Source organism: Mixophyes fleayi, chromosome 1, assembly GCF_038048845.1.
Source record: "Mixophyes fleayi isolate aMixFle1 chromosome 1, aMixFle1.hap1, whole genome shotgun sequence".
In the NCBI taxonomy this organism is placed as follows: Eukaryota; Metazoa; Chordata; class Amphibia; order Anura; family Limnodynastidae; genus Mixophyes; species Mixophyes fleayi.
Window position 1 is genome coordinate 234,025,885 of NC_134402.1, and position 22,866 is coordinate 234,048,750.

Here is a 22,866-nt window from a genome sequence, read left to right on the forward strand (position 1 = left end):
AATTATAAGGTTTATACCGACATGCCGGGTGCCCGCAAAGCGAGACTGTGTTGCGTGCCTCATGGCTGAACCATCCATACTCAAAGATCGGAACTGGTCGGGGGTGAAATTCTACATAAAGAACCGTATAACAGCTTTAAAGAGGAATCAAACTTGTTGAAATGATGCAAAGTGGACTATAGCCTCCATGGTTAAGTGTCGGTGTAAGCGGGCATGCGGATGTCCTCAGACAGCCAGGATGCACAGAACTTTCCTTACCATTGTTATTATTTATTTATTCATTTATGTATGTGGGAATGTGGATGTCCTCAGACAGTCAAAATACATGACACTTTCCCTATCCTGCAGTTCGTGTCAGTACTTTATGCAAAGTCAAGACAGAGTCAGACATGGTCAAGAGGTTCATTTATTGCTCAAAGCAAACGCCAGAATGGGGAAAAGTGATCTAAATGCCTTTGATCGTGGAATTATTGTTGGCGAGTTGAGTATCTCAAAAATTGCTAAATCTCTTGGGGTTTTCACACACAAACGTCTCTAAATGATGAGCAAAATAAAAAACATTCAGTGAGCAGCAGATCTGGGGGTGCACAGGTCTTGTTAAAGAGAAAGGTCAGAGGAGAATGGGCAGACTGGTACAAGCTGACAGGAAGGTGAAAGTGGGCCTGATTCATTAAGGAAAGTAAGGCAAAAAAAAAGGAGCAAATTTTCCCCGGGACAAACCATGTTACAATGCAAGGAGTGCAAATTAGTTTATTATTTTGCACATAAGTTATATGCTGGCTGTTTTTCATGTAGCGCACAAATACTTGATAGCTCTATTTTTACACTGAAATTTATAGTTTATCTTGGACATTATCCCAACTAAAAATCTGTACCCACATTTTAAATTTACCTCCCCCTCCAATGTAACATGGTTTTGCTAAGGTGCAAAGTTACTCCTTTTTTTGTTTTACCTTCCTGAATGCATCAGGCCCAGTAACTCAAGTAATCATGCATTACAACAGTGGTATGCAGTAGAGCATCTCTTAAGGCACATGGATCGGCTACAACAGCAAAAGACCACACTGGATTCTGCTCCTGTCTGCTAAGAATAGGAGACAGAGTCTTATCAAAGCACAGGCTTACCAAAGCAGAATAGCTAAAGATTGAAAAAACATTGCATGAATTCATTTTACCTTGTGTCAACAGTCCAGGTTGGTGTTGGTTTAATGGTGTGGAGAATGTTTTCATAGTACACATTAGGCCTCTTAATACCACATTAGCATCATTTAAATGTTGCAGCCTACCTGAGTATTGTTGCTGGCCATGGGAATCCCTTTATGGCCAAAGTTTAACCAACGTCACATTGTTAGGAACCCCTCCAGCCAGTACAACAAAACCCGGAATCTGCTCCGAAAGTCTGGTGTTCACTGGAGCCCCTAGTGGTGGGGACAGACTTGGCTGCAGACACCGAGGGTCGTGAGATGTGCACTGATTGGGGAGAACCCAGGGATATTGTGTAATAGTATACAGCGGTGGTGAAGTCCAGGCAAAAGGCCAGTCCTCACTGCCTTAAATACTATGATGGTCAAATCAGAAAGGAGGAGGACAGGGCTGATAATCAGCTTCAGGAAGCTGCTGATTAATTAATAGCTGGGAACTAGCATAGGTCATATCACAACCAGGAACATGTATGAATGACAAATAGAATCATGCAAGAGCTCCCCCTGGAGTTGGAGGATGTCACTACAACCTCCAAACATATAACAGTGCATTGAAACTAATGTACGCGCTTGGCTGCTATCTTACGCCAGGATGCGGCGTAGCGCCGCGGCTCATAACACACATGGCTACCTTTCAGCAGGATCGCACACCATATCACAAAGCACAAGTCAACCCAAGCTGGTTCCATGAACAAGACAATGGAGTTCAGTGTACTCCAATGGCCTGCACAGTCTCAAGATCTCAATCTGCCTTTGAGCTGTGGTGGAACAGAAGATTTGCATCATGAATGTGCAGCTGACAAATCTGCAGCAACTGTGTAATGCCATCATGTCAACATGCACCACAATCACCACAGGTAAGTTTCCAGCGCCTTGTTGAATCCACACCCAAAGAATTCAGGTTCTGGGGGTAAAGGGCGATCCTACCAAGCAGAGGCGGAACTACTGGTGGTACGGTCGCTACACTTGCCGATAATGAGGTATGCTGTTACCACCTTGCAGGCGATTCGGCGTCCATTTAAAGAAAAAAAAATACAAAACAAATTTATATACTTACCAATGCAGCGGCGCCTGGGACCTGGCATCCTCCTACCTGCTCACTCCTCCCTGGTCCCTTGTCACTGACTGTCGGACGTGACATCATCACGCCCGGCATTTTCAGCGAGCAGCAGCGCAGAGAGGAGCCACAAGCATGAAGACAGAAGAGAAAGAGAAGAAAGATGGCCAAGTAAAAGGTAAGTAAAGGAGGCAGTGGACAAAGTGTAATAAAGGGGAAATTGATGAAGGGAAAAGTGAAGGGGGCCTAGGGCAGGGTTTAATGGTGAAGTAGACCAGGGGCAAAGGGTGATACGGAAGGGACACGTGTTATATATTTATATTTCTTATACTTTAAATTTGAAGTAAACTAAAAGATATTATACTGTGCCTCTGCTACCAAGTACTAGAAAGGTGTACAAAATAAAGTAGTCACTGTGTGTGACAGCTATAGATATAGAATACAATTGTATTGGGAACAAGGTGTATTGGGAATAAGCTACTAAGCTATATTGAGAAAAAGGATTAAGGAATCTATGTAATGATTGTACGAAATCTGCATTAGATTGCCATGTTGTTATACTAGGTCACTGTGCTAGACTGCAATGCTAAGGTATTATATTGTTGGGCTATATTGTTAAATTATTGTTAGATTGTTGGGCTATATTGTTAGATTAGGATATTGCTCGGCTATATGGGAATGCTGACATAATTTTATACACACGAAAGGTTCTTATACACTTTTTTTTAAATAATTCAGAGCAAAGGAAACTTAATGTATTTTGAAAACTATGCTAAACTGTTTTATATTAGGAATAAGATGTTATTGTACATATCTGCATTCAATTTTCCTGATATAAGTATCAGTGTCTCTGTGATGTGCTACGTGTATCTAGGTATACATGGTCATCTATTCGTACTGTATAAATCTAAAGCAAAATCTGTTTGTAAGTGACCAGAATTAAACTGTATGTACTGTGTAAGTCCCACATCAAGGATATCCACTACAGTGTCTAATGCAAATATTTTATTCAGAGCAGAAAATGCATGGTATTTCTGGATAAAGTGGAAACTGCCTTTGCGGGTGCTTAATGAGATTAGTATTTGCCTTGCTATTTGTCATACATTTTCAGGCATATTACAGAACCCAAGGCCTATGTAGATATAATGTACATTATGATAATCTTAGCCTGAATCATGCTCATGCACAGCGTCCTATCACTTTTGAAAATGCTCTGTACCTGCTATTGTTTTGGTAATTGTGTTTAATATGTAATCACAAGTCTTACAGTGCAGTCAAATTCTTATTCTGTTGTATTTCCATGTTTTACAAATTAAGCTCCAGTTCATTTTCATATATGCGCACACTATATATTTTCTACTAATGGTCTGACTTGTGCTGTAATATCATGTATAATTTTACCAAATAAACCATTGTTTAATAAAAAAAAATACTACAAGGGTATGTGCAATGGTTTAGTCATGTCATTATATAAGGTTATTTCTATTTTTAAATAAAAGGAGGCATACCCTAGCTATAATCTAATCACCTTGCTTTGGCACGTCTCACACCTTCCCTCTCAACAGGGTCATCAGAATCCCGCAGCCCTGCAGTGTCGCTCAGGATAATGGGATAGCCTCCTATATTCAAAGTGGCCTCCACCACATCTCTAGTAGTACCAGGGATAGAAGAAACTATCGCAGTTGGCTTCTGGCCTAGAATAAAAAATAACAATTTAATAAAAACAGTAAACTAACATAATAAATATATAAATGCTTATTTCAATATAGTTTCTAAAATGCCACATATTCCGCCATAGTGGAGAATCATAATACAAAACACGTGAATACTAACATATTAGATGGGAAAACAAATAAAAGTAGTTACAATTTAGACATATACAAGTACAAATTTCAGAAGCACAAGTTAAACATAGAAGACATCTACAAATAAGTTAATCATAAGAAGGTGGTGCAGACATGAGAGAGTAGAAATAGCCTTGCTCATAAGAGCTTAAATCCCAGAAGGAATGTTTAAACAACAATTATTTAAATGCATAAAAAAAACCCAAAAAAAAAGATTGCAGCATAGCATGCTTCCCTTTGGGTCCAAATACATTAAAACTTTCAAAGGAATGGAATTTTACTTGTTTTATTAGTACTTGTTTAAAAAAAAAAAAAAAAATGATTTTGCATAGTCACTCCCCTTCTTCACACTGATTGTTTAGCCCCATCCCCTTCCTTCTTGATGATCAGACCTCTCAACAGCAATTTTAAGGTATGAAGATTGCTGCTGAGGAGGGGGGGGAGGGGGAGTTGCCCGATTCCCGGCTCTGGATCCACCAGTGCCTGTACCATCAGCAAAACACTGTTCACTGGTAACAATTAATGACCAGCACAGTACAGAGTGAGAGACAGGAATATAAATTCAGGAAAGCAGGTGCAGGTAATCGGAGCAAGGCAAGGAGATCAACTCCTACAGCTCCTACAGGTAAGGTGCAAATACCAAAAGCTTCACAACAGCAGCACAGAGCTACTGCAAGAGCTACATCAAAATAATACCAATAGTGTACAAAGTACTTAATAAGATTTCCATTATATTTTACCAAACATTAACGCTTGTGAGTGATTCAGGCAACACCGAAATTGTGTGTGCAAAGCTCCATTTGATTAAATTATTTTTAATCTTCAATTAATACAATCATGCATCATGAGGTTCAATTTCTTATTTGAACTGTTCACAAGAGGAAAAAGGAAGGTAGTCTGAAGTTGAAGAAATTTTCTAAAGCTGCTTGCCACAGATCTCACAAAAATGCAAGGCAGTTATTCTGTCATAGATATCAAAATGGTGATATCTGTAAGAAACAGTTCCACAACATTTATCATGCACACATCATATCTGGGTTTGATCATGATGCTAGAATTTCTTGAAATTACACATTTAAAAGTACTTACATACATACCCTTCACCTCCAACTCCCTCCTTAGGCTGGAGTAATTTAGTCAATTAAAGTTTATTACAAAATGATGTGTATTTTGGCTTTAAACATTTTTGGTATAATGGACAGGGACCTTGTCAGGCACAGCGGTCACCTTCCTCTCCCGGCCAGACACTTCCTGCTGCTTAGAAATGGGACGCGGCTTCCGCCCAGCTGTCCCAGGAACCCCTTTGCATACACATCCCGCTGTGTATGGGACGGGACAAGACCTGTCCGTGGTGGCGGTCAGTGACGGGTTTCTAATTGGGAGCCCTATATAAGGAGTATCAGGTCCACCTTAGCTCCATTCCTAAACGGTTCCAGTCTGTGTTCTGCTTCCCCACTCCTGCTCCAGTTTGGCTTGACTTCCTGTTGTGACCTTGGCTTGGCTTCTGACTTCTTCCTCTGGAACCTGAATATGCCTATGCTTTCTGACCTTGGCTTCTTTGACCACTCTGCATTCTGATTCGGCACTCCGCTCCAGCCCGGCTTTTGACCTAGGATTGTCTGACTATGCTACTTTCACCCACCTGTTTCTCCAGCGACTGACTTAGAGGGCCGCAACCTCCACGTCCCGCGCAGCGGAGCCCATATCTTGCGAGGGTCACTGGTGAAAACCAGGGGCGTGTTGGACTCTGCGCCTCTTTGTTCAGTAGCGCAATCCACTGGTAGACAGGCTCCATCCACTATTTTCTCTTGATTTAGTGACAGACCTAAGAGAATACAAAGTTGCTACTCCAGAAGAAATAAAACTATTATTTATCCTAGGGTCTAACATGTGTTGTTGGGACATGGAGTCTTTATTAAAGGTGACAATTTTGTTTGTGTGAAGTGTTCTTTTTGCATTGTTCAGAGTACACATGGAAATGTGCTAGATGGCAGTGCTATACCAAGATGCAAATAAGGTCACATTAGAAGTGTAAGATGAGACTCTGTATCTACTAGCTCAGACCCGATGCAAAAATCAACTTCTTTCAAGGATTTGAACAAAAATAAAAGAGGTCAATACAGAGGTCTCACTCCTGAGACAAGATATGCAAACTATTATAGACCAGGGAGTAAGGCTGGGTACACACTGTAGTATTTTTGTCCAAAAATCTGGCAAATCAGCCAACATATGTTTGGTCGAAAGTCGGGTTAGTGTGTATAGTGACACCATGGTCGAAAGTCATTCCAAAGTGTCGATTGTCGGCTCATTTGGTTGGTCGTACTGTTTAATAATTTCTGAACAATCCACCTAACAATCATATTAGTACACCTGTGTAAATGCTAGTGCATCTTGCACCTGTGCTCTGTAACCCTTTACATGTACATTCAACATGTTTTATAATCGAAACTTTATTTACTTGTTAATGCATATATTTGTAAAATGCAGAGAATAAACTACACATTGTAATCCAACAGACTTATTGTTGAATTCTGTAGAGAAAATTAACAGTTGAAAAATATAAAGTTTCAACATATTTATATTAGCAGTAGAACATTTTAATGGTTAAAGTGGCTAGTGCTTTGTGGCATAACCTTCTGAAAAAAACTGAAACATCTCCATGAAGATTTATTCTAGTTTTTTGATCTTTTTTTTACATCACTGATGTTTGCCCTTAATTCTTTAAAATATTCATCAAGCTTTCCCAATGTTAAGTAATGTGGCTATGCAAGAACTTGTGAAAGCATGCCTGCCACTTTACCCTGGAACAAATTTGGAAAGGGCAAAGAGCAAAATACAGAACCTTCGGACTATATACAAGAAAGAACTAAAGGCCTCTAAAAAATCTGGGGCAGGTGCAGATGATGTTTATGCGCCAAAGCTGTGGTACTTTGACCTTCTGCAGTTCACCCGTGAAAATGAAATTACATGGCAGTCCACCTGCAACCTGGATACGGACAGTACAGTCATGGCCAAAAGCTTTGAGAATGACACAATTATTAGTTTTCACAAAGTTTGCTGCTTCAGTGTTTTTAGACCTTTTTGTCAGATGTTGCTATGGTATACTGAAGTAAAATTACAAGCATTTCATAAGTGTGCAAGGTTTTTAATGACAATTACATCAAGTTTATGCACAGAGTCAATATTTGCAGTGTTGACCCTTCTTTTTGAAGACCTCTGCAAGTTCGCCCTGGCATGCTGTCAATCAACTTCTGGGCCACATACTGACTGATGGCTGCCCATTCTTGCCTAATCAATGTTTGGGGGCCGATTCAATTCTGCCACAAATAAGGCAGTATTAGCAGTTTTACCGTTAATACGGTAAAACTGTGCATAATTACCGTTAAGAAGTTAATTTCAACGCTGGATTTTTACTCGTGGCTCCCTAAGCCGCCAGAAGAAATCCAGGTTAAAAGTACCGTATTAATGGTAATACTATTAACGCTGCGCTATTTGCAGCAGAATTGAATCGGACCCTTGGAGTTTGTCAGAATTTGTGGGTTTTTGTTTGTCCACCTGCCTCTTGAGGAATGACCACATGTTCTCAATGGGATTAAGGTCTGGGGATATTCCTTGCCATGGACCTAAAATGTAGATGCTTTGATCTCTGAGCCACTTAGTTATTACTTTTGCCTTATGGCAAGGTGTTCCATCATGCTGGAAAAGGCATTGTTCGTCACCAAACTGTTCTTGGATGGCTGGGAGAAGCTGCTCTTGGAGGATGTTTTGGTCCCATTCTTTATTCATGGCTGTGTTCTTAGGCAAAATTGTGAGTGAGCCCACTCCCCTGGCTCAGAAGCAACCCCACACATGAATGGTCTCAGGATGCTTTACTGTTGGCATGACACAGGACTGATGGTAGCACTCAGCTTTCTTTCTCCGGACAAGCGTTTTTCCAGATGCCCCAAACAATCTGAAAGGGGATTCATCAGAGAAAATTACTTTATCCCAGTCCTCAGCAGCCCAATCCCTGTACCTTTTGCAGAATATGTCTGTCCCTGACGTTTTTCCTGGAGAGAAGTGGCTTATTTGCTGGCCTTCTTGACACCAGGCCATCCTCCAAAAGTCAAGACACCAAAGAGCAAAGGGGTACCAGACATAGTGTAATTCAGTTTTCACAAGTAAATAAATACATCCACTGATATAATATGACCGTACCAGAATGAAGAAAAATAGCAGCTTATCTGAGGCTTATTATCGATGTTCAGCAGACTCCTCTTCCCAACATCAAGAAGCAGAAGCACAATGGTTTGAAATGTTCCTCCTCACAGCAAACAGACAGGTTGTGTCAGTGATTTTTGCACACTGGGGTAAATGTATCAAGCTGAGAGTTTTTCGGCGATTTTGAAAAACCAATCAGATCTTAGCTATCATTTAATTCGTACATTCTACAAAATGATAGCTAGAACCTGATTGGTTGCTATAGGCAACATCTCCACTTTTCAAACCCGCCGGAAAACTCTCAGCTTGATACATTTAACCCCCTGACTGTTTGTTCTCCATGAACATATACTGTTCATGGAGAACTTCAATGATAGCATCACAGGTCTAAGGAGTTATCAAATTCAGAGCTTGTGGTGAAATTGTTGTGCTGTATTTCAAATCAGCCAGTGTTCTTCCTGTTGCCAAAAATCTTAGGGTATCAATCAGTCTCTGGAGATATGGGTCTCCTTAAATGGGTGTCCTCCTTCTGGATGATGGGGATGACTAGTTGGAGCAGTTCCTGGAATGTGGGTTCATTCACTCTCAGGAAATTCCTAAAGTCATCAGGGTTGTTGTCCCATATCTCCTGTAGCAGGGCATATGAGAGAATGAGTATCTCCTATTGAACCACTCTTTGGTCCAACACAATCTATTCTTTCTCCTTCTTTCCCTTCGGGTTTGTACATGCAGTCTTCTTGACATAGCGAGCAGAAAAAGAGCAGTTGGTGGTTGTTCTTCAATATTATCCATATTAGTAAAAGAATATGTTGATGTGCGGTTGCGAACGACGTACACTAAACAGGTGCTAACAAATGTATGAAGAAAACGTGTTACCTTTTTTTTATGAAATTTCGGGTGGTTACTATTGAACATGCTCTGCCCTTTATCGTTACATGGAGCTCATAAGTCATTTCAGTGTGTACAAAATTCTAATCTTTGCTCACGACAATAAGACTGTGAAAAGTCTCTGGATGGTGGGTCTTTCGTTAATCGTCTAAAACGTGACTAATGTGTATGCATTAATCGTCCGAGCGATTGGACCTACAAAGTCATTGTAGATAACACGTCTGTCAAAAAATTCCCCAGTGTGTACCTAGCCTTAATGTGTGAAACTCAGGTTTTGTCAAATCACTGATTTTCAGCAATTTTGCAGTCCATATTTAAACCAATTTTAGGTATTTTACTCCCACTGGTTTCTCTGCTACAGTGTTACAGCTAAAGATGGCTAGCATTGTTCTTCATCTAATCGAATGTCCAATACACAGTGACTGCTTTTATATTAGCGATCATGACTTTGTTACACGCTAGTACTGCTAATATAATGCAATTCTCTGCATAACCCTAGTATGGATCATCTGAGGACTTGCTGTAGTGAACTAGGGAGTAAAATATGTAGTTCGTCACGTATGGGTTGGCAACATATATTAGTTGATCAAAATACCAGGTTTTTCTGATATGGCGCAGAGTCGGATATGAAAGGGAGGAAGCTTCAGGATATAAATCAGACAGGTGGTCCATTATTAGATTAAAAGCAAAATAAGTGTGACCCTTAGAAAAAGTACAGTTAAAGAAGGCAATAAAGGAAAGCAGTTTGCCTGTGTAAGGTACATATGTGTTCACTAGGGTGGAAGGTTTCAAATTAATCTCCCCTTCGAACATGATGCACGGACCATGAATAAAGCTGCTTGTTACAGACAGGAGAAGCACCATTGTAGGGTTTAAAATAATCAAAGCAAGTAATAACCCAAAGGGGTGAATTCAATCCCCCCCGAACTACCGCCGGGTAAAAATTATTACCGTTATTACGTTAGTTTTAACCCGGCTTTCTGCTCGCAGCTCGGGGAGCTGCAAGCAAAAAGCCGCCTTATAACTACCGTAATAACGGTAATTACGCACACTACTAAAGTAATTATTTAAATAATTTCACTCAACAAAATATGCTCTTGCTTTTGCACTGCTGAGCAAAGTTAGGTGCAACTGTGAGTCTACTTTGTACTACTTTGAACATGCTTTCTCCGGCCTGCTCTGCAAACCCATGCACTTTGGCAGAAATCTAGCCACACCAGTGAAAATGACGGTACATGACACCACCAAAATAGATTTTTTTCAGAGCGCCTCAGCTTTTCAGCACTTCATAATTGAGACCCTAGCCATCACTCTATGGGGGGGGGGATATTCAAATCCCCCCCCAGAATACCGCAGCAGTAAGTGTATTACTGTTAATAAGGTGAATTTAACTCGGCTTTCGGCTCGTGCCTCAGGGAGCTGCGAGCAAAAAGCCTGCATTGAAATTACCGTATTAATGGTAAAAACGCGCACTATTACCGTAATATTGTCAATAGTGGCAGGCAGCATTACTTTTGTCAGTTACTGAATGCATATGTGTTAGAAGGGTAAACATAAGTGAGTTTATGAAACATATGTGGAGTTTATGTTTAAAAAGGATGATGTCTGTTATTGTGCAACATTTAGCATCTTCTGATAAGGTAAGGATGTTCCTTGTTTTGTTCCTTCCAGGAACACTTTATCCAAGAACGCGCATTTCAACCAAGGCAACAGACATTCAAAATACACAAACTTGACACATGTAATAAAGATAAGATGTCCCCTTACGCTTATGATTCATTTTTGTATCTATTGTATGTATAGTATTCCATGAGAAAAACTAAAAAGTTTAATTGAATGAAATGGTTAGTTCTAAACATTGCAATAACGTTTTTCCTCTTTCTTCAATTCACTCAGTAATGGACATGCAGAGTACTTGTACAGACAGCAGGTCCAAAAACCGTTATAAAAGTGTGCTGTAGACATGCTCCTTGCTATACTGAAGGCTATTATGTGTAAACAGAAATGTACTGCACACCCAAGGAATCTGTGTTTAGTAAATTACCTTTAATATCTTATTTTGATTACAATATTAATAAACAGTACTACTTCTAATGCTCTTATAGAAACCATAATTACTTAAAGGTCATTATCAGGTAAGGAAACTACAAGAGAAAATGGATAATTCATAAGATATCACAATAGATGTTTAAATTTGAAGTGCAGATTATTAAGATGTAGTGATAAGGCTGATTTTCACAGCAACAGAAAATCAAAATCGCCTTCCTTAATTATTAGAATCTCGCCACGGCAGCTGTGCGATACTCAGCTGCCTCAGCGATACTGGAAGGGAGAGTTAACTTGCCGCTTCGTTGAACCAGTCTCAAGGGTTATTTGCATAATCCGGCTAGCTGGTTCACGCATGTGCAGTGGAGCTAAAAGCCCAGATTCGGGCTTTCATTTCCACTTAGTAAATAAAAAAATATTTAAAGACTACTAGTCCTTTAAAAAAGCTTTATTATAAGAATAAAGCATTTTTAATTAATTTTCTTCTGCTATTGCCTGAGACAGCGATAACAGAAGAAGGATTGATTCAACACTTGTTAAATGGACTTCCCCATGCTATGAATTGTCATGGTATACTCATGCTTATGTTCATGTCCAGGTGGTTTGGCATTGTGTAATGTCACTGTTGCTATCTCCTACATAGTATACTGCCTTCAGCTTTTAACTTGTTTCCATAACCTAGCTTGGCATACAAATTGACATCTCTGCAAGTTATTCTTGGCATTTCTATGGCTACCTAACCGAGAATGAGTCCATAAGAATCACTAGATAATTATTTTGAGTGTGCCACAGCTTTTGTTGAAACACATTTTAAGAAGTATGCACTGAATTATAGTTAGTTTCAAGTCTTAAAAAAACTGGAGGGGTATTGGAGGAATCAAAGTTGTAAATACAACAGACATATTTTTTTAATATATATTATATTTTATCATTTTTAAAATATATAATATATTTATAACTGTACCCTTAACGCTTCTATAAATGTGTTCAGGAGACGCAAAACCACTACCTTAGCTGCAACTAAAAAATGGAAAACCTGACTGCACTGGTGGTGTCAGCATACATGTTAAAAAAAAATATTCAGAAACTAAAATAGGTCAGAGGGCTGAAACACAATATTACATTTACTCCCTGACCCCATACATGTGTCAAAGGAAGCTCCTGAGGTGGTATGTGTTCTTATGAGTAAAAGTGGCCACCAGGCACATTCTCTTGTGAAGTATGAATCATTATTGACAGCAACTTGACCGAATATTTGCATGAGCATCTAAAACCTGCGCAAATTCAGCCCAACTCTGATCCTGCTCACAATATCCAGCCTGAGACTGGGTCTTAATTAAGAAGTTTATGTGCAACACACCTCTCCATGTCTGTTGGGAAGGACCTTTCCAAGTACTCCTGAGCTTCAAAAGCAGTTAAAGTAAAAAAGATGGATCCACTCATACAAAGAAAGGTACCTCAACCAGGGAGCAGCCCTCTAGCAGACAGAGGGCCTGAAGCACATGACTTCAGACCAAGAGGAGATGCAGACGACTACAGACCAAGAGGAGAAGCAAATATCAATAGTATATCACCATCAGCTAAGGCAGCTATCACCCTCATCTTACAAGCTTACTGTTAGGAACCCCTCCAACCAGTACAGCAAAACCCGGAGTCTGCTCTGAAAGTCTGGTGTTCACTGTTGCCCCTAGTGGTGGGGACAGACTTGGCCGCAGACTAACAGAGGGTCGTGAAATGTGTACCGGCTGGGGAGAACCCCGGAAAGCAGAGTAAAGTCCAAGCAAGGGCCGACAGCAGACAGCGTATCCAACAAACAAGCGGAGGTCAGAGGTCACAGGCACGGTAGCAAGGTCCAAGGTACAGGCAAGAAAGGTCAGGGTCATGAGCAAAACATGCAGGGTCCAAATCCAAGCAAGGGGTCATATACGAGAAATCCGACAGAGTATCCACAGGACAGGAACAAGGAGCAAGCAGGTCAGCAGAACTGTGACAGTAAAGCTAGAACCGGCAGTGAGGCTGCAGACCTCACTGCCTAAAATACTGGTGGTCACCAATCAGAGCCTAGCTGTGAAAACACCCACAGGAGTCACCAATCAATGCACCAAGCCCCCTTACATTAATCAGCCCACAGACTGTGCCTGTTTGCGTGCATGTGCCCGCGTTCCAGCACTGCCGGGACGCAGCGCTACACGAGAGGCGTCCGGCCATTGCCTTGTCAATGGCCGGGCAGGAACCGAAAATGATGTCCCGGTCGTCAAGGTGACGGCCGAGGCGCCAGGGGGAGCAGGAAGCTCGTGACACTTACCGTCACACAATGCTAAAGAACCTTTAGATATTCCAAATCTATAATGCCTATATATTTACAAAAGAAGAAATTACTAGTTAGCAATTATGTCTGATCTGGCCTGTCCATAATTCCTAAAAGATGAATGAGATAACTATTATGTGACCGCAATTCTCAATGCTGGAATGAGGTAAGTAGTTTCTTTACATAATATATACAAATCATGCTTTTCCTACCTCATGATATAATACTGCTTATTTGTGATCTGTAGTCATTACCATTCCCTTAGGATGTAAGCTCACTTGAGCAGGGCCCTCTTCCCTCATGTCTACCTACCTGTTCTTCTGCTCCGTTTTTTGCATCAGCCAGCCTGGAGTTTCTGAAGTATTGGTATTTTTGTTTATTGTTTTGTACTGTTTCACCCTGTATAGTCGACTGTTTTGTACTGTGTACGGCGCCGAGGAAACCTTGTGGCGCCTAACAAATAAAGGATAATAATAATAATAATAATAATAATAATAATTACCCAAAATCCCAAATAAGGCACTGGAAAAAATAAGCTATTTTTAAATTAAATTAATCAGTCTCTTGTCCTGTCTGAATCTGGTTGCTAATACTCAATTTTACCATCAACCCATAGACACTTTTCACCCCATCAGCAAAAATAAATGGGGAGGTTGACCCCATTATTTATTCCGAATGGTTTAAAAAGGGTCACTTCCTAAAATGAAGAATACATATTTACACAATGGGACACACTTAAGGGGAAGGAAATAAAAGCAATAGAGTGCAACGTATGCTGCTTGTGAATGTTCAACCTCATTTGAGGAAATACATTTCCAGCAAGCCTGGGAGAGAATTTATATATATGTTTATATTTAATTTTGTAAACTTGCAAAATGTATTGCTTCCAGAAAACGCAACAGAAAATAAAATAAATACGTATTCTTGCAAAACACAATGTTGTATGCATTCCCAACCTGGGACTTACCTGTGTGGCGTTTCTATGTTCTCCTCGTGTTTGCATGGGTTTGATCCGGGTGCTCAGATTTCTTCCCACTCCAAAAACATACTAGTAGATAAATTTGCTCTGACAACATTAACCTAAGTGTGTTTGTGTCTGTCTATGTGTGTGTTAGGGATTTAGACTGTAAGCTCCAATAGGACAGGAACTGATGTGAATGACAAATGTGCTCTGTACAGCGCTGCGGAATTGGTGGCGCTATATAAATAAATAATGATGATAATGATGATTAAGTAGCTGGTATGGATCTACAGAGACTCATTAAGATGTAGAGACTCATTAAGATGTAGATTTAGACAATGTCTAAATAGTTGTACAACACTTGCTTAATTGCTAACTAAATTAGTGCTAGTTTAGGATGGACAAATATAAATATTACAATTCAGAACTTAAAAACTAATAGAAAAAATAAAGTAACGTTGTGTTACCACAGTGATTAAAATCATTTTTTTTAACACATATTACTTTACCATAATGTAGTAAAAGGACAAAAAAAATCTATTTCCAGGTAAAAAAAAACAACAAAATAAAATGAAGGTTCACACTAAGGGAGCAAACTTTGCAATATTATTCATAAATCCACTGTCTACATTACTTTTGCCTTTTAAAGAATAAGTAAACCCAGAATTTTAAAATGTATAGATATGAACAATGAATGAAACATATATTGTTTAGTGGTAACCTAGCACTCCACTGCAGTTCAAACAAACAAAATAAAAATAAAGTGTTACATCTCTACTTAATTCCAGATAACAGGAGTTCCTCCAATATCTCTAAAATAGCACCTTAATGACATCTGGTACAGGTCAAAAAAAGCAAAGAAAATCTGCCAAGCTGTCAGACACTCTGGACCTCTTATAGGTCCTGTGACAGCATGACAGCATTTTAGACAAGTACACAGGCAATACCGTGTGCACTACTGTTAGGTGCACACAGTTCTGCCTTCATGAGCAGTACACGGGTGAAGCGGGACATACCTACCAACTGTCCGAAGTGAAACAATCACCCAAATTCGGCACTGTCCCACCACATTCCGGACATTTAGCAGACAGTCCTGCTCTCTCCTACCTGTTTTTGTTACTTTCACCACTTGTGGCTGCTGGTTACTTTAGCTTATTTGCTGGTTGTCTGGATCCTGGAATATTGGATGCCCTATTTGGAAAAAAAATGGGTACATAAAATTAAGAAAACTCCAACCAGCCCCAGTGTTAAATCAATAGCACCCATGTTTTATAATTAGGCCTCCCTAAAGCCCCAACATTAAAATAATAATATTTACATTTAATATATTTCCCTACCTCCAAACAGGCCCAGCAATAAATTAAATTGCATTTACGTTTAACAAATATAACCTTTTTACACAACCATGCCCGGCAATAAATAATTCATATTCACATTTATTAAATAGCCATCCTCCCCAAAATCAGCACCATATTCAATTAATATCACCAAACCACTGCAGCATTAAATTAAAGGTCCCATCACCTAACCTTAAATTATTAGGCCCCACTACTAACTTAAATAGCCCCACCATAACCCCACAAATAATTAGCCCCCACCTGCATTTAAATAGCCTACCTCCCACGCTATATTAACACACTGGCCCCCACTCTTAAAACACGCTATATTAACACACTGACCCCCACTCTCACACACACACACACACACACTATATTAACACACTAGCCCCCACTCTCACACACACGCTATATTAACACACTGGCCCCCACTCTCCCACACACGCTATATTAACACACTGAACCCCACTCTCACACACACACGCTATATTAACACACTAGCCCCCACTCTCACACACACACACACGCTATATTAACACACTGACGCCCACTCTCAGACACACATGCTATATTAACCAACTGGCTCACACACACACGCTATATTAACACACTGGCTCACACACACTATGCTAGCACACTGGCACACACACTATAGCCATCAGTTCAGACACACACACACTATAGCCATCAGTTCAGACACACACACATAAAAGCCATCAGCGCACACACACACACACACACACACACACACACACATACACTATAGCCATCAGCGCACACACACACACACACATACACTATAGCCATCAGCGCACACACACACACACACACACATACACTATAGCCATCAGCGCACACACACACTATAGCCATCAGCGCACACTGATGGCTGGCCACACCCCCTATGGTGGGCCCCTAGCGTTGCAGTGCCCCAGTGGGCCCTTCATGTCCCAGTCCCACACTGCACATTCATGTCAAACAGTAGGTTTACTTACTCTGAAATTTGTTGCACAGTGCTGTAAAAAAAAAAATCTGATTACGTTTGAGAAAAGTAAGTTATAAAGTTAAATAGCATATGTTAAAAGATATCTGTAACTGCATGTATATTGTTGTGAAAGGCTCTTTCCTGTGCACTCCTCATTTTTTTTTTTTAAAATAGTTGTGGAGTTTATGCCTCTGTTATTTGAGTAGTTCATGATTTTGACTCAACGTATTGTAGTCTTAATGTATACTGTTATTTCAAACAGTATTTTTTGGGGTGCAGGAAGTGGGATACGAACAACCCAAAGGGTGTTTAAAAATGTGTGCATTCAATACTACTACAGCATTCCATATTATATTATATGATGATGGGAACTGTAAATTAAAGGAACTGTCTGGCCAACTTAGATATGCACTCTTTACTATCAGCTCAGAAAATGGTAGGAGTCTAATTTACTAGACACCTGCTATTTGATAGATATTTAACCCACAACAGCATCTCTGTGCAATATGGCATGCACTGTTTGGACACCAAAAGGCAAAAAAACACAAAAGAAAACACTTTAATTACATTTTCCCACAATTAATATTATGCAATTAGCTCAACTTCATATAAGTACACTAAAATATAAAAGATATTGTCCACCATATTGCAAAATACCCTAAGTCTGTATTTCACAGACAGTGATAGGGTAGTGAGAAGTTTGGAAACTGAGGGTCATTTCAACACAGGGGGAAACAATATATGATTGGACCAGAGCTGCAGCTAACCAATCACATAACACTGACTCTCTGTGTCAGAACCCTACTCCTTTTAAAATGTCTTGCTGCTTAATCACTGTTTGATAGAGAAAATCAGGCATTACAGGAGTAGGGAGAAACTTTTTAGCTGCTTAGTTTTCATAAGCATACATTATACAAGACCTTATAAAGCTATAGAGCCAGAAAAACATTACAGAATGTATTGTTTTCCCCTATTTATTTTATCTTACTAGGAAGTAACTTGAATCATCACAGCAGATGTTGATAGTTATCCTCTATATTCGGCACTCACAGATCCAATGTAAGTTGTATCTAATAGTTACTAATAATGCAGTCACAATTTACTAGTGTTCAGCATGGATCTATTAGTATGCCTTGTATGGGAGGCAAGGGCTTCACTTTCATCAGACAAGCTTAGGTGGCATCATGAGATTGCCCCTTTAAAAATGAAAATATGCTTAGTGGCTAGCACTTCTACCTTACAATGCAGGGGTCATGTGTTAGATTCCCAACCATTGCCTTATCTGTGTGGAGTTTGTATGTTCTCCCAGTGTTTTCGTGTGGGTGCTCCGGTTCTCTCCCATACTTCAAAAACATACTAGTAGGTTAATTGGCTGCTATTAAATTGACTTTAGTCTCTCTCAGTCTGTTAGGGAATTTAGACTGCAAGCACCAATTGGGCAGGGATTGATATGATTTTAATTCTCTGTACAGAGCTGCGGAATTAGTAGTGCTATATATGCAAAATAAACAAAACCAACAGATGATAACATCAACCTCCCAGACTTAATTTGGGTTAAAAATGGTTAAACTTCTGGACAATATATATATGTAGTCAGCAATACCATCTTGTGGCCAGATGCATAATTACAGGAATATAAAACGTAAAAAGTTAATTTCTTCTTAGATGACCAGCAAATCCTAAAATTAATTTTATGTTCCACTCCTTGTCATCATATATCTATCCCTGCCAACATTTCTCTCATTGTGCGGAGTTTCAGTAGGAAGCCCTGCTCAAATAATGTGTCCCTCTTTGGCTGGATTGCCAAGGACTCGGCTGACTAAGATGCAAAGCCTTTCCCTTCTTCTGGTCTTAGGGCCAGGGGCGGATTGGCCATTGGGCTTACCGGGAATTTTCCTGGTAGGCTGGGGGCCTAATGAGGGCGACTGTAGGCTGCTTGATAGTTTTTTTTTTCATTACATCTTTTTTGGTCTGTTTTTTTTTTTCCATCAGCGGGTGCTGGCCGCAATCAGGGCCAGCCTAACATTGGGACGGATTAGGGGGAGAGCGAGGGGTGCAGCGGAGCCCCCCCGGGTCAGGGGTGCCAACAGGGGAGCATCGTTGGGGCCGCGGAACTCATCTTAAACCCCCCTCCCCCTTGCGTGGCCTCCTTCTCCTTATCCTATCCAGTAATAAAGACAGGTCACATGGAACGCGCACCATGTGACAGGTGCCGTCCCATGTGTACAGTGCAGGAAGTGTGGCTGGAATAAGGTAAGTGTAAGTTTGAGGGTGTTTTACATCAATGAAATTGGGGTTAATGTAGTGTGTGTTAATGTAGTGTGTGTGTGCAGGGGGGCTTATGTCAGTATAGCATGTGTATGTGTGTGCAGGGGGGCTTATGTCACTGTAATGGGGTGAGGGCAGGGGGCTTATGTCAATGCAATGGGGGTGAGGGCAGGGGGCTTATGTCACTGTGATGGGGGTAAGGGCAGGGGGCTTATGTCACTGTAATGGAGGTGACGGCAGGGGGCTTATGTCACTGTAAGGGGGGTGAGGGCAGGGGGGCTTAGGGCAATGAAATGGGAGGGAGAGCAGGGGGGATTAGGGCAATGAAATGGGGGGAGAGCAGGGGGGATTAGGGCAATGAAATGTGGGTGAGGGCAGGGGCTTATGTCACTGTAATGGGGATGAGGGCAGGGGGCTTATGTCACTGCAATGGGGGTGAGGGCAGGGGGCTTATGTCACTATAATGGGGGTGAGGGCAGGGGGCTTATGTCACTGTAATGAGGGTGAGAGCAGGGGGGCTTATGTCACTGTGATGGGGGGTAAGGGCAGGGGGCTTATGTCACTGTAATGGAGGTGACGGCAGGGGGCTTATGTCACTGTAAGGGGGGTGAGGGCAGCGGGGCTTAGGGCAATGAAATGGGGGGGAGAGCAGGGGGGATTAGGGCAATGAAATGGGGGTGAGGGCAGGGTCTTAGGTCAATGAAATGGGGGTGTGAGGTAGGTGATGACTAATGAGTGACGATGGGGCAATTTAGTTTAATAGTGGGGGCCTATTAATTTAAGATAAGGAGGCAGGACTTTTCATTTAATGCTGGTTTGGGGCTATTAACTGAATGTGGGGCTGAGTTTGGGGAGGAGGGCTATTTATTAAATGTGAATAAGAATAAGTTAATGGCAGGGGTGGTTTTGGTAAATGGTTATATTTATTAAACATAAATGCTATTTATTGCTGGCCTGTTTGGAGGTACCAAAATAGGTTCATTTATTAAATGGGAATACTATTAATTTAATGTTTGGGTTGGTTGGAGGGAAATATCTCTATTTATCAAATATGAATAGTATTATTTTAATGGGGCTGGAGGGAGGCCTAATTATTAAACGGGTGTGCTATTGATTTAACGACGGGGCTGGTTGGAGTTTTCTTTAATCCGAGCCAAGCGCAGGATAGCATCCCGATCTTTATAATGCAACATCTTGGCAATAAATGTGTGCGGCTGTGCACCAGGAGGCGGTCTCTGAGTCGGGATCCGATGTGCCCTCTCCACCGCAAACTGGGCCATGAACTCCTCTCTGCCGAACAGCTGGATCATCCAGTTCTCCAGGAATGTCTCCGGAGCATCCCCCTCTGCCTTTTCAGGAAGTCCCACCAACCGAATATTACTGCGTCTGAGGCGACCCTCCATATCTGACATCTTTTGTTTAACCGACACCATCTGAGCCTCCAGACCAGCAACCTTCTGCAGTAGAGGAACTGTAGTATCTTCAAGTACAAAGATGCGGGCCTCCGTCTCCGACACACGCTCCCGAATTTTCTGAAAATCCTGTCGCATCAATGACAAATCAACCTGCACCTCTCCAATTTTGTCCATTACCTTCTTTTCAGAGGCAGTGCTGGCTTTCAGGACCTCCTGAAGAGTAGAATCAGCAGGCGATTCTGCATCTTTAGAACACTGGGGTACTTGCAACTCAGATGCAGGAGCTCCCCCTGTGGCTGTAGCATGATTAAAACAAGCATATTTCTCTAGCCTGCTGGCAGCAGTATTGCTTGTAGAGTGTTTACCCATAATAGCACCTGCTACACACAGATTGCTACAGATGCACTGTTATGTTGTACAGAAAATAAACAGCTTATACTGCAGGAGAGTCCCAACAGAGCGCCCAGATCTCAGCAGCAAAATCCATCCTGCCTTGCAGCGGTTCTTGATGGAGACTGGGGGGTTCGTTAGACTCCGTGCCTTAGGAAGGTCAGCGCTAATCCAGACTGGTAGAAAAGTCTCCTGGTGACCATAACACAAGGCTTCTCAAATCCAGTCCTCTTGTCCCCTAACAGGGCAGGATTTCCATATGTGTTCGTTACTGTCACATTGTAACAGATCAACAGATTGTACTAATTATTTCACTTATCACCTGGAAAGCTGCACTGTTAGGGGGCCATGAGGACTGGAAACCCTGTTTAGACTAATAGAACGTTTTAACATTCCTGAGATGCTTCTGTAGTGTGAGAAATGACACTGTTCACTGTTTATTTGGGGAGCACAGTGGCCTAGTGGTTAGCACTTCTGCCTCACAGCACTGGGGTCATGAGTTTGATTCCCGACCATGGCCTTATCTGTGTGGAGTTTGTATGTTCTCCCTGTGTTTGCGTGGGTTTCCTCCGGGTGCTCCGGTTTCCTCCCACACTCCAAAGAAGCATACTAGTAGGTTAATTGGCTTGTATGAAAATTGACCCTAGTCTCTCTCTCTCTGTCTGTCTGCGAGTGTGTGTCTATATTAGGGAATTTAGACTGTAAGCTCCAATGGGGCAGGGACTGATGTGAATGAGTTCTCTGTACAGCGCTGCGGAATTAGTGGCGCTATATAAATAAATGATGATGATTTATCAGTTTGCTGGAAACCTGGTAGCATTTCACTTTCCGTCAGGTGTGAATATACCTTTTGAAGTGTACTAGGTAAATAAAAAATTTTTTTATCACAACAAAACAAGTCCCTAAAAAAGTAAACATATGTATTTTAAAGTGACAGATAATAAACATCCTGGAGGGAAGATGTTCATCTTCCACATATGATGCACTGGTGTAAAAATTCCATGTGCAAGTAGATCAGTAATAGCATCATCATGATCATCATCATCATTAATTTATATAGCGCCACTAATTCCGCAGCGCTGTACAGAGAACTCACATCAGTCCCTCCCCCATTGGGGCTCACAGTCTAATCTGCCTAACACATACACACTAGAGTCAATTTGTTAGCAGCCAATTAACCTACCATTATGAGGAAACCCACGCAAACATGGGGAGAACATACAAACTCCTCCCAGATAAGGCTATGTTCGGGAATCAAACTCATGACCCCAGTGCTGTTAGGCAGAAGTGCTAACCACTAAGCCACCGTGCTGCCCACAGCATCCACTTGTTTTTGGTGAAACCTGGCACCGTAATGGAGACCATTTTTATTTTTATCAATATTTCAAGAGATAGCTTGGCAATACCCAAAGTCTGAAGCTAGTTCTTGTTTTACTATCTTTGGAGGTATTACCAGTCATCTGCTTATCAGGTCTTTACCTGGCTCCTTGCAACTAATCTCCCTTATGGACTGTTGTGGACAAGTGGTTTTAACCTGTCCTTCTGATAGAGAGAAGGCACGTAGAAGTGTATGTTTTAAGAACGGAGCACGGTAGATGAACAGTGTCTGTGAAAGAAGCAATGAAAATCTATAATATTCTGTATTATTAAAGACACAGGTAATTGAACAAGAGAGATTGGTTGTTAGGTATATGTGGTAAGACAGCTGCCTGAATTGGCAAATTTTTATTTTGTATTTCATAGTCTTTGATTGATTGCAAACATTTGACATATAATAGCACACATCTAAGTATAGGAATTTCATTTACATAATGATTTATGACAAGACACAGATGTTTTATCCTTTGATGCAGATTTTACAGAAAATGTATTTATTTAACCATAACCCAATAGTGTAAATACTCTCTTGAAATCTGTCCAACGTGTGAGTCTCCCCAACTAACTGCAAGACACTAGTACCTGAAG

General features: G+C 41.0%; 1 protein-coding gene across 2 annotated transcripts in view; it reads right to left on the reverse strand.

The window, feature by feature from the left end:
* GTPBP3 (GTP binding protein 3, mitochondrial) overlaps positions 1–22,866 on the reverse strand; it is a 112,471-nt gene that overhangs the window by 12,491 nt on the left and 77,114 nt on the right. For both annotated transcript variants that reach the window (XM_075207822.1, XM_075207831.1), the window contains exon 8: positions 3,788–3,953. In XM_075207822.1, the coding sequence (XP_075063923.1) occupies positions 3,788–3,953 (166 nt within the window). The remainder of the gene's footprint in view (positions 1–3,787; positions 3,954–22,866) is intronic.